This window comes from Scyliorhinus torazame, chromosome 2, assembly GCF_047496885.1.
Source record: "Scyliorhinus torazame isolate Kashiwa2021f chromosome 2, sScyTor2.1, whole genome shotgun sequence".
In the NCBI taxonomy this organism is placed as follows: domain Eukaryota; kingdom Metazoa; phylum Chordata; class Chondrichthyes; order Carcharhiniformes; family Scyliorhinidae; genus Scyliorhinus; species Scyliorhinus torazame.
The window spans coordinates 159,358,637-159,371,497 of record NC_092708.1 but is presented as its reverse complement, the minus strand read 5'-3'; the positions used below and the strand labels follow the sequence as shown (position 1 = coordinate 159,371,497).

General features: G+C 54.0%; 1 protein-coding gene across 1 annotated transcript in view; it reads left to right on the top strand.

Annotated features, from left to right (window-relative positions):
• Positions 1-12,241: 12,241 nt before the first annotated feature.
• The window catches only part of gtf3c3 (general transcription factor IIIC, polypeptide 3), a 121,592-nt gene continuing 120,972 nt past the window's right edge, over positions 12,242-12,861 (top strand). Inside the window, exon 1 of the mRNA XM_072478677.1 lies at positions 12,242-12,416. Within this exon, the coding sequence (XP_072334778.1) occupies positions 12,318-12,416 (99 nt within the window). The 5' untranslated portion in view covers positions 12,242-12,317. The remainder of the gene's footprint in view (positions 12,417-12,861) is intronic.

Genomic DNA, 12,861 nt, shown 5'->3' with positions numbered 1-12,861 from the left:
TCGGAGCCTCGGCGGTGACTCCGGTGGAGGCTCGGGCGTCTGTGACTCTGGGAGCGTGGCTTTGATTTCCATGGCAGCTTCGGCACCCCTAGACGGAGCTGGTGGGGAAAACGGTTGACCTGGGAAGGGAGCGCCTGCGGGGAGCGTCGGTGGGTGGGGGGGCCTAGACGGGGCCGGCAGAAGGACCGATCCTCCTGTAAGGTGCCCCGGTGGAGGGGAGGGTGGGACTGGTGGCTGGGGTGTGCATGGGGCCGTGCAGAGGTGGGGAAGGATGTAGAGACGGAGCTTTTTGAACTCCCTTCTCTGGACTGTGAGGTTCGCTGCACAAAACCCCTTTATATCCACTGAGTGTGAACCGGAGGCCAGAGAGATTTTTCGATTAACGGGGTGGACGAGGAGAGAACATCGCCTTACCGTGTCGGGGTGTATGAAGCTCTCCGTGCTCCCAGAGTCGATTAGGCAGGACGTCTCGTGCCCGTTGATGAATACAGTCGTTGTAGCAGTTGAGAGTGTTAGTGGCCGGGACTGATCCAGGGTCACCGAGGCTAATCGCAGCAGTTGAGAGTTCTCTTCGGGCAGTGCGTGGTCAGCCAAGCTGGGGTCCTGGGGGTTCATCCAAGATGGCGGCTCCCATTGGTCGCACATGGCTGGGGGTGCACAAAATGGCGGTGCCTATCCCTCTAACTTGCCGTCCGCGGGACAAGATGGCGGCGCCCGGGGTCCGCAAGTGGCCCTGGAATAGGAAGATGCCGGCGACCGCTGGCTACATGGGGACCGTGGAGAATTTTGTGGTGGCGGTCCGCATTCGCCACCGGAGACCGCGGCAACTGTACGGGCCTGACATACCCCCCCGAAATGGCCCTTTTTGCCGCATCCCTTGCAGGTGGATGCGCGGGCCAAGCAGCGCTGGCGGGGGTGTTTGGCCTGCCCGCAAACGTAGCAGCGGGGCCCCCCGGGGTTGCCAGGCCGCCTTGCAGCACAGGCTTGTGGGGGGAATGGGGATGTCTCGGGATCGGCTGCGGAGGGGTTCCACGCTGCCCAGGGGGCTGCCGCGCGGTCGGGAACGTAAGCGCGGGCATTCCTGGAGGCCACGTCCAGGGAGCCGGCAAGGGCCCGTGCCTCCTTGAGACCCAGAGTGTCTTTCTCTAGCAGTCGCTGGCGAATTTGTGAGGATAGCATGCCTGCCACAAAAGCATCCCGGACCAAGAGTTCCATGTGTTCGCTCGCCAAAACATGCAGGCAGCTGCAGTTTCTCCCCAACACCAGGAGTGCACGGTAGAATTCTTCCAGCGATTCCCCAGGGGTTTGTCGCCTTGTTGCAAGCAGGTGCCGGGCGCAGACCTGGTTTACCGGGCGAATGTAGTGTCCTTTTAGCAGCTCTATTGCTGCATCGATGTCTTCTGCTTCCTCGATGAGGGTGTAAATCTCCGCGCTCACCCTTGAGTGCAGGACTTGCATTTTCTGCTCTCCGGTGGGTGTGTTTTCGGACGTTCCGAGATTCCCTTTAAAGCACTCCAGCCAGTGCTTAAAGATTGCCGCTGAGTTCGCTGCGTGGGGGCTGAGTTGCAGACACTCCGGCTTGATTCGGAGCTCCATCCTTGTCAAAAATACAAAACTAGCTTATTAAATTAATGCACGATCAGTGACCACTAAAGCGAGGTTGTAGTCCAACTGAAGGCTTTAATCATCTAGATGTTTCCCCCAGCAGCTCAGTTACAGAATGAAGGCTGCTGGGGCGGCACGGGCTCTTATACCCCGTCTAGCAGGGCGGAGCTACCATCCATCCTAACCAATAGAAAACATACAGTTTCCACCAATGGTGCTCCAGCCTATCAGGTACCATAATACCTCTAATACCACACAGGTGGAGAGGGAGAACGCGACGATATGGAAGGCCGTCCTTCTGGCCCTACGGTCTCGAAGTCTCCCGGTTTCACGCTGGCAGGAGGTCCTCCCCGACTTACTCCACTTCATTCGGTCTCTCCTCTGCACAGCCACGAACGAGGCCCCTCTCGACCGTCTATTTGTCTTCCCCAGAAACTCCACCTCCGGGGTCTCGCTTCCATCCTGGCTGACAACACTGGGGCCTGTCCTCTTCCGGAAGCACGTGAGGAGCCATAAGTCCGATCCCCTGGTTGAGATGGTCCAGCTCCTACATGCCAACCCTCAGTATGCCTACGTGGCGCACCGCGGCGACCGACAAGATACGGTCTCCCTCCGGGATCTGGCATCCGCCGGTTCCCCAGCGACCATCACCTATGCCCCCCCTACACCGAACACCTCCCCCGCCCCTACACGGCCTACACCCCCACTCCCCCATCGCTGACCCACCATGATGAAGCTCCAGACGACATGCTCCCGGAGTCGATGAGCCCAACACCCGTGCCCGCAGCGAAGCCAGAGCTGAGGCGATCACAGAGAATGATCAAGGCGCCGGACAGACTCGATCTGTGAGCCCACTTCACCCCCGCTGGACTTCAATTTTTTAACAGGGGGTGAATGTGGTGAACGTATTGCTGCTACAATTCACCACTGTATTGTATTGTCTTATGTTAATGCCCTTGTGGGCTCCGCCTGTGGCTCCGCCCCCTCGGGGGTGGTACATAGATCTGCAGCCTGTCGGCGGCACTCAGTACAGAGCAGTCGTAGGCAGGCACAGATCTAGCTTATTAAAACCATTGTTCACTTCTACTAATCGTCTTGTGTGAATTGATGGTTGCATCAGTTAGCGTATTCTACGCCTTGTACAGTAAGGGTCGCGACACAGTACCCCCGGATTTCTACTGTGTGGGACCCGGAAGCCAGGGAGATTTTCTGGGTCGTGGGTAGGATTGGGAGGGAGCAGCGCCTTACCGTATCTGGGTGTATGAAGCTGCCTGTGCTCCCTGAGTCGAAAAGGCAGGCCGTCTCCTGCCCGTTGATCCAGATAGTCATCGTAGACTTCGCGAGGTGGTGCGGCCAGGACTGGTCGAGCGTGATGGAGGTGAGCTTCGGAAGGCGGTTGGTAGGCCGGTCGGAGGTAGCGGTGGCCAGCGTACAGTCGGGTGAGCCGGGTTCCCGGGACGCTGCGGAGTGGTCCCAAGATGGCGGCCCCAATGAGTCGCAGGTGGCATCGGCAATGGCGTCCAAGATGGCGGCCCCCATGGGTCGCACGTGGTGGGTGGCAGCGGCGATGGCGTCCAAGATGGCAGCCCCTGTGGGTCATGCGTGGCGGTTGGAGGATGCGTGAATGATGGCGGCCCCCACGGGTCGCACATGGCAGGTGGCGCGGCAGCTGGGGGCGGCACCGACAGGCAGCAGGCGGCGCTGCTGGGCCTAGAAGTTTTAGGAGGAGATCGGGCCTGGCAGGCTTTTGCAAAGTGGCCCTTCCTCCCACACCCGTTGCAAGTTGCGTGCCATGCAGAGCAGCATTGTCTGGGGTGGCTGCCCTGGCCGCAAAAGTAGCACCTCGGGCCTCCGGCGTTGGCGGGCCGCTGTGCGGCACAGGTTTGCGTTGCACCCGGGGCGGTTGTTGGTTGCGCCCACGAGGCCCACGAGGGTGCCGCGCGGTCGGAGGTGTAGGCCCCCATGTTCTGGGAGGCCACCTCTAGCGAGTTGGAGAGTTGCACTGTCTCTGGGAGGCCAAGTGTACCCCCTTCTAGTAATCGCTGGCGGATATAGTTTGAGTTCATGCCCGCGACATAGGCGTCCCTGATCAGCAGCTCCGCGTGCTGGGTAGCCGATATCACCTGGCAATCACAGTTCTGGCAGAGTATACGCAAGGCACGCACAAATTCTGCAAATGATTCCCCAGGGCGTTGCCGTCTCGTGGCGAGGAGGTGTCTAGCATACACCTCAGTAACGGATTTCACGTATTGTCCCTTCAGCAACGTTATTGCCTCCGCGTACGAGGGGGCGTCCCTGATGAGAAGAAAGACTCTTGGGCTCACCCGTGCGTGGGGGACCTGCTTCTTCTGGAGGTCTGTGAAGGATGCGAGGTACGCTTCGAAGCAGCTTGGCCAGTGCTCAAACGTCTCTGTGGCGTTGGCTGCCTGTGGGTCCAGCTCCAAGCGATCAGGCTTGAGTGATGAGTTCATCTTTAGAAGTTTAGTGTATTAAATTGATACACCATCAATAACACTCGACGAGTGATGAATGTAACTGAGGCTTTAATACACTAAACAACTAATCTCCTGGCCTCTGGTCCTGAACTGGGGTGGGGGCGGAGACCAGCCACCTTTATACATAAGCCTGAGGGGAGGAGCCACAGGTGGAGCCAGCCTGGATAAGCCCAGGCATGTACAACACACACAATGCCATACAATGCAATACCGTGGTTTACCACACCCAGCAGCAGCAGTCCGGAACTGCTGTATGGGAAAGGGCCGCTCCGCGTCCTATTAGGTGACAAGGTTCAGGACGGCCATCCCTCGGAGCGTCTGGACACCGCATTCTATCTTGGTCACTCTCTCCAAGTTCAGATTAGTTTTACCCAACAAAAGTTCTTGGGTCACCCCATCTCTGATCTCGCAAACCGAACGGTCTCTGAGTGCCACAGATAATATTGGGCCAAACTCACAGGATTCGGCGAGTTTTCACAAACGTCCCACAACGGTAGCACAGTCGTTAGCACTGTTGCTTCACAGCGGCAGGGTCCCAGGTTCGAATCCCGGCTTGGGTCACTGTCTGTGCCGAGTCTGCACATTCTCCCTGTGTCTGCGTGGGTTTCCTCCAGGTGTTCCGGTGTCCTCCCACAAGTCCGGAAAGATGTGCTGTTAGGTAATTTGGACAGTCTTAATTCTCCCTCTGTGTACCCGAACAGGCACTATGTGGCAACTAGGGGCTTTTCACAGTAACTTCATCGCAGTGATAATGTAAGCCTACTTGTGACAATAAAGGTTATTATTAAATTCCATTACAGCTTCGCCCAGGGGTTGAGAAGCCGTGTGGAATTAAAAACGGCGAATGATTAGCAGTGGTTCCGGGTCAAAATGGTTGCCGACCAGTGTAACGAGCTCCACAAACTGTCGGGTGTCAGGTGAGTTGGGAATAGTTTCTCTTTGATAATACTGCAAATCGTGAGGAGGATCACGTCTGCCTGTTATTCCCTGACTATGTTTTTCAGACGAAGAAAGTAGCGCATTTGCTCAATGTACCGGGCCCAGGGCAGCACGGTGGCACAGTGGTTAGCATTGCTGCCTCACGGCGTCAAGGTCCCAGGTTCGATCCCGGCTCTGTGTCACTGTCCGTGTGGAGTTTGCACATTCTCCCGTGTTTACGTGGGTTTCACCCCCACAACCCAAAGATGTGCAGGGTAGGTGGATTGGCCACACGAAATTGTCCCTTAATTGGAAAAAATGAATTGGGTACTCTAAATTTTTTTTTTTTAAATGTACTGGGCCCAATCCCCCGTCTTGGGGTCAAACACCTCTGGCTTACTGATTAGTGGCATATCGGTTGCCTGAGTGGGGGCCTTCCGAGGCCTCATTGAGGTGGACCTGGTCCAGAGGAATTTGCGGCTCCTGCAACTCCACTTACTCCTTGTTGCTAGTATAATATATCAGGCAAGCAACCACTCGGAAGCAATGACTGTAGAAACGTTTTGATTTATTCCCCTGACTATTTACACCTCCTGCTCCCCGAAGGGTCTCCCATACATAGTCCACACATGGACTGGGTTATTTATATCTCAACAGTCGTAGGAAAATGGTGGGGGGGGGGGGGGGGGGGGGGGGGTAGCTCCATTGATGCGACCATCAATTCACTCAAGGACTCGTGTCGGAGTAAAACAGTGGTTTTAATTAACGATCAACTTTGCCTGCCTGCGACTGGTACATACTGAGGACAGTCCCACAGGCCAGCTACTCTTATACTCCTTCAAAGGGGTGGAGTCATGGGCTGAGCCTGTACATGCTCCAACATCCTCCAACATCTCCCTCTGTGGGTGAAGCCATACAACGGCCCACAGATAAAACCCACAGGGTTAATAACATAGAACATAACTGGTGAATTAACTGTATTTACAAACATAGAACATAACTGGTGAATTAACTGTATTTACATTCACCACACCCACCCTCCTCATCTGGGTAAATCATACTCAGGTGAGGCCACAGGGACTCCGAGGTTGCAGATCCCTGTGCTTCCAGTAGGCTTATAACAGTGGTCATTGGTGCTGACCTGGGCCAACATGTTTTTTAAAAAAATATGTTTTATTGAAATTTTTTCGATCTAAATTTTTTCCCCTTACAGAACAAACATAACAGTAAAGAAAGTTTAACAATAAACAAATGGCTAATCAACATGGTAATCTAATCATTTAACATAAACTAAAACTCCCCCCCCCTCCCTCCCCTCCCCCCTGGGTTGCTGCTGCTGGTCATCTGTCTTCCCTCTAACGTTCCTCTAGGTATTCGAGGAATGGCTGCCACCGCCTGGTGAACCCTTGAGCCGATCCTCTCAGGGCAAACATTATCCGCTCCAGTTTTATGAACCCCGCCATATCGTTTACCCAGGCCTCCAGTCCGGGGGGTTTCGCCTCCTTCCACATGAGTAGAATCCTACGCCGGGCTACTAGGGACGCAAAGGCCACAACGTCGGCCTCTTTCGCCTCCTGCACTCCCGGCTCATCCGCAACTCCAAGTAGAGCTAGCCCCCAGCCTGGTTTGACCCGGGCCTTCACCACCTTAGAAATCACTCCTGTCACTCCCTTCCAATACCCCTCCAGTGCCGGGCACGACCAAAACATATGTGTGTGGTTTGCCGGGCTTCCGCCGCACCTCCCACATTTGTCCTCCACTCCAAAGAACCTGCTCAGTCTTGCTCCCGTTATGTGTGCTCTATGTAGCACCTTGAATTGAATCAGGCTAAGCCTGGCGCATGAGGAAGAGGAATTTATCCTGCTTAGGGCATCAGCCCACATACCCTCCTCTATCTCCTCCCCAAGCTCTTCTTCCCACTTTCCTTTTAGTTCGCCCACCAACTCCTCCCCCTCTTCCCTCATCTCTCGGTATATCTCTGACACCTTGCCCTCTCCGACCCACACCCCCGAAAGCACTCTGTCCTGAATCCCCTGTACCGGGAGCAGCGGAAATTCCCTCACCTGTTGTCTAGTGAACGCCCTCACCTGCATATATCTAAGGAAGTTTCCCCGGGGCAACTTATACTTTTCCTCCAATGCTCCCAAGCTCGCAAACGTCCCATCTATAAATAAATCTCCCACCCTCCTAATTCCCAACTGGTGCCAGCTCTGAAATCCTCCATCCATTCTTCCTGGGGCAAACCTATGGTTGTTCCTGATTGGGGACCCCACCAGGGCTCCCCGCACACCTCTCTGTCGCCTCCATTGTCCCCAGATATTCAATGTTGCCGCCACCACCGGGTTCGTGGTAAACTTTTTTGGTGAGAACGGTAGCGGCGCCGTCACCAGCGCCTCTAAGCTCGTCCCTTTACAGGACTTTCTCTCCAGTCTTTTCCACGCCGCTCCCTCTCCCTCCATCATCCATTTACGAATCATCGCCACATTGGCGGCCCAATAGTAGTCGCCCAAATTCGGTAGCGCCAGTCCTCCTCTGTCCCTGCTACGTTGTAGGAACCCCCTCCTTACCCTCGGGACTTTCCCTGCCCCCACGAAGCTCGTGATGCTCCTGTCAATTTTTTTGAAAAAGGTCTTAGTGATTAGTATAGGGAGACATTGAAATACAAATATCAACCTCGGGAGGACCATCATCTTAATTGCCTGCACTCTGTCCGCCAACGACAGAGGTTGCATGTCCCACCTCTTGAAGTCCTCCTCCATTTGTTCTACCAATCGTGTCAGATTAAGTCTGTGCAAGGTTCCCCAGCTCTTAGCGATCTGAATCCCCAGGTATCGGAAGTTTCTTTCCACTTTCCTCAGAGGCAGGCCTTCTATCTCTCTACTCTGGTCCCCTGGGTGTATCACAAATAGTTCACTCTTTCCCATGTTAAACCTATATCCCGAGAAATCTCCGAACTCCCTCAACATCCGCATAACCTCTATCATCCCCCCCCCCCCCGCTGGGTCCGACACATACAACAGTAGGTCATCCGCGTATAGCGAGACTCGGTGTTCTTCTCCCCCTCTAATCACCCCTCTCCATTTCCTGGAGTCTCTCAACGCCATGGCCAGAGGTTCAATTGCCAACGCGAACAACAGTGGAGACAGCGGGCATCCCTGTCTTGTTCCCCTATATAATCGGAAATACTCCGATCTTTGCCGACCCGTGACTACACTTGCTGTTGGGGCCCCATAAAGATGTTTGACCCAGCTAATAAACCCGTTCCCGAACCCAAACCTCCTTAACACCTCCCATAAATACTCCCACTCCACCCTATCAAATGCCTTCTCTGCATCCATTGCCGCCACTATCTCTGCCTCCCCCTCCACTGGGGGCATCATTATCACCCCTAATAGTCGTCGCACGTTAACATTCAGTTGTCTCCCTTTTACGAACCCTGTCTGGTCTTCGTGCACCACCCCCGGGACACAGTCCTCTATCCTCGATGCCAGTACCTTTGCCAGCAATTTGGCGTCCACGTTCAATAATGAAATAGGTCTATAGGACCCGCCCTGCAACGGATCTTTATCCCTCTTCAAAATTAGCGATATCGTCGCCTCCGACATTGTCGGGGGTAAAGTCCCTCCTTCCCTGGCCTCATTGAACGTCCTCACCAACAACGGGGCCAACAAGTCCACATATTTTCTGTAAAATTCCACCGGGAACCCGTCTGGTCCCGGAGCCTTCCCTGCTTGCATGTTCCCCAGCCCCTTAATAACCTCGTCCACCCCAACCGGTGCCCCCAGGCCTTCCACCTCCTGCTCCTCCACCCTCGGGAACCTCAATTGATCCAGGAACTGCCGCATCCCCTCCTCTCCCTCTGGGGGTTGGGACCTATACAGTCCCTCATAAAAGGTCTTGAATACCTCATTTATCTTCCCTGCTCTTCGCACCGTGGCTCCCTTTTCGTCTCTAATTCCCCCTATCTCCCTCGCCGCTGTCCTCTTTCGCAACTGATGAGCCAGCAGGCGACTAGCCTTTTCCCCATATTCATACCTCCTCCCCTGTGCCTTCCTCCACAGCACCTCCGCCTTTCTGGTCAAGAGGTCAAACTCCGCCTGGAGTCGTCTCCTCTCCCTGTACAGTCCCTCCTCCGGGGTCTCTGCAAATTCCCTATCCACCCTTAAAATCTCCCCCAGTAATCTTTCCCTTTCCTTGGCCTCTGTTTTCCTTTTGTGGGCCCCAATGGAGATCAGCTCTCCTCTGACCACCGCTTTTAGTGCTTCCCATACCACTCCCACACGGACCTCCCCGTCGTCATTGACCGCCAGGTATCTCTCAATACATCCCCGCACTCTTCCACACACTCCCTCGTCCGCCATCAATCCCACATCTAATCGCCAGAGTGCTCTCTGCTCCCTTTCCTCTCCTAGTTCCAGGTCCACCCAATGTGGGGCATGGTCCGAAACCGCTATGGCTGAATACTCAGCTTCTTCCACCCTTGAGATCAACGACCTTCCCAAAACAAAAAAATCTATCCGGGAGTACACTTTATGGACATGGGAGAAGAAGGAGAACTCCCTGGCCCTCGGTCTAAGAAATCGCCATGGATCCACTCCCCCCATTTGGTCCATAAACCCCTTGAGCACCTTGGCCGCTGCCGGCCTTCTTACGGTCTTTGAGCTGGATCTATCTAGCCCTGGGTCCAACACGGTATTGAAGTCCCCTCCCAATATCAAGTTTCCTACCTCCAGGTCCGGTATACGACCCAGCATCCGTCTCATAAATCCGGCATCGTCCCAATTCGGGGCATATACATTAACCAACATGACCTCCATTCCCTCCAGCCTGCCACTCACCATTACATATCTACCTCCGCTATCTGCCAAGATGTTCTTTGCTTCAAATGCTACCCGTTTCCCCACCAATATGGCCACCCCTCTATTCTTTGCATCTAGTCCTGAGTGGAACACCTGCCCCACCCATCCTTTCCTTAACCTAACTTGGTCCGCCACCTTCAGGTGCGTCTCTTGGAGCATAGCCATGTCTGCCCTTAGTCCTTTCAAGTGCGCGAGCACTCGGGCCCTTTTAATCGGTCCGTTCAGGCCTCTCACGTTCCACGTGATCAGCCTCACTAGGGGGCTACCTGCCCCCCTCCCGTGTCGACTAGCCATCACCTTCTCTAGGCCAGTCCCATATCCCGCCTCCGCGCTCCCACTCGCTCCCCAGGCGTCGCATTCCATCCCCGTCCACCCACTCTTTAGCCATTTCCTTTTTGATTTCCGCAGCAGCAACCCAGTTGTCCCCCCCCCCCCCCCGGCTAGATCCCTTTCTAGCATGATTGCTCCCCCCATATTACTTCCGCAAGTCAGCTGACTTCAACTGACCCCGGCTACTCCTGCTCACTCCTTGACCCCCCCCCCCGTGTGGGGAACTCCCATCCGCCTTGCGCCTGTCTTCCCGCCATAATCTTTCTGGCGCGGGAACATCCCTTTATCTGACCCGCCTCTTGTGGCGCAGCTCCCTTTCCTCTCACCCTCCCATTCCTCATTCTCCGCCTATTTCCCTTCTTTCCCCCATCACCGGCGCCCACATTTCCTAGTGTCTCCCCCCCATCCCAATTTACTTCTCTATTTACATCAACCATAACAATAACATTCCCTACAGTATCAGTCCCTCTGTTCCGATCCAATTTCTCCTCTTTAATAAAGGTCCATGCTTCTTCTGCCGTATCGAAATAATGGTGTCTCTCCTGGTACGTGACCCATAGTCGTGCCGGCTGCAGCATCCCGAACGTCACCTTCTTTTTGTGTAACACCTCGTTGGCTCGGTTAAAAGTCGCCCTCCTTCTCGCCACCTCCGCACTCCAATCCTGGTACACCCGTACCACTGCATTCTCCCATCTGCTACTCTGCACCTTTTTAGCCTATCTCAGGACCTCTTCTCTATCTTTAAGGCGGTGAAATCGCACGATTGTCGCCCTGGGTGGTTCTCCCGCTTTTGGTCTTCTCGCCGGGATCCGATGTGCCCACTCCACCTCCAAGGGGCCCGCAGGGGCCTCAGCACCCATCAATGAGCTTAGCATCGTACTTACATAAGCTCCACAGTCCGCTCCTTCCACTCCCTCAGGGAGACCCAGTATCCGAAGGTTCTTCCTTCGCGCTCTGTTTTCTAGGGCCTCGATCCTTTCAATACACTTTTTATGGAGTGCCTCGTGCGTCTGTGTTTTGACCGCCAGGCCCAGGATCTCGTCCTCATTATCCGTCACCTTCTGCTCCACCACGCGGAGTTCTGTCTCCTGGGTCCTTTGTGCCTCCTTGAGCCCCTCAATTGCCTGTAGCATCGGGGTCAGTACCTCCCTCTTTAGTAGCTACACACACCGTCTCAAAAATTTGTCTTGCTCGGGCCCCCATGTCGCCTGAGCTTTCTCCGCCGCCATCTTGTGTCTTCTCCCTTTCTGTCCCTTTCGTCGACGATTCCTCACGCTGCAGCCGCCGCCGCCGATATTTTCCTCCTTCGTTGGGGGGACGGACTCCCTACTCACTCACCCCACACCGGGTTGCGTCGCCCAAAAATTTCCCGTTGGGGCTCTTAAAAGAGCCCGAAGGTCCGTCGGAGCTGGAGCCGCCGAAACGTGCGGCTAGCAAGGCATCGCCGCAACCGGAAGTCCTGGGCCAACATGTTGACTATAGTTCAAAATTATTTGGCTGTAAGGCACTTTGGGATGTCCTGAGATCATAGAAGACACGATATCAATTTAGATTTTTTTTCCTCAGGGAATTTTGGCACAAACAATAATAGTTGCGTTGCCAGCATCACCTGTTCCACATCCAAAGCACAAATATAGAGAAAAAATAAATTGTACAAGTCTCTTCAATTGCACCTACAAGTTCCAAAGAAAGCATTTTGCCAACTTTATTTATTAAACACAGAGTTTTGACGTTTTCAGTTTGAGATTTTAAGTTTATTAGTTTTGAAGAAATTGCAGAGTAAATCATAAGAAGAACACCTTAACAGTTGATGCTGGAATCTAACACAAAAACAGTTGAGCCAGTCCCTGCTCACATTAAATTATTTTAAAAAAGCTAAGAAACAATCATATATTAATTTACACATTTCTTTCGATATTGAGATATGAAGATCCCCCGTATGAAGCATGTGGCGATTAAATTAAATTGAAGCAAAGCAGGATTTGTTGGATGAGAGATGGAAGCTCATCGTGAGCCCGGAACGGATTCGCGGCGGCGGATTTCCACCGGACGGTTTAAGTGAACGGACCAAGCCAGCGAGTGTCGCCCTCTAACCCATCCGGGTTTCGACATGTCTGGCTTCAGTCCCGAGCTCATCGATTACTTGGAGGGAAAGATCTCGTTCGAGGAATTTGAACGGCTCCGAGAGGAGAGGAAAGTCTTAGAGCGGGTGAGAGCGGAGCTTGAAGCATCCTTGTGATGTGGACGGTACAGCAAGATCCCAGAAACAGCAGTGAGAAAAATGATCTGTTTCTGCACAAGAGGAAAGCAAAAAGATTCAACGAGTCAGGCACAACACCCATGCAGAGAAATGAGTTTAAGATCTCATAACATCCCTGAGAGTTAAACAATCCTTCAATACTGCTTTCATATTAGATTGTGCTAAATTACTGCAGTGGGGCTTGAACCCACAGCTCCCTGATTCAAAGATGAACATGTTACTAGGGAGAGATGAGAGGCAGACATCAAACCACCAGCGTAGCCCCTGTCAGACACCAATGCCATGGGATATGGTCCTACTTTTCGGGATACTCGCGAGGCGGCTGCGGGCCCAGTCCGGGCTGCCACAGTCGGAGGCGGGCCGATCGGATGGCCGGGGGGTCGGGACATTCGGG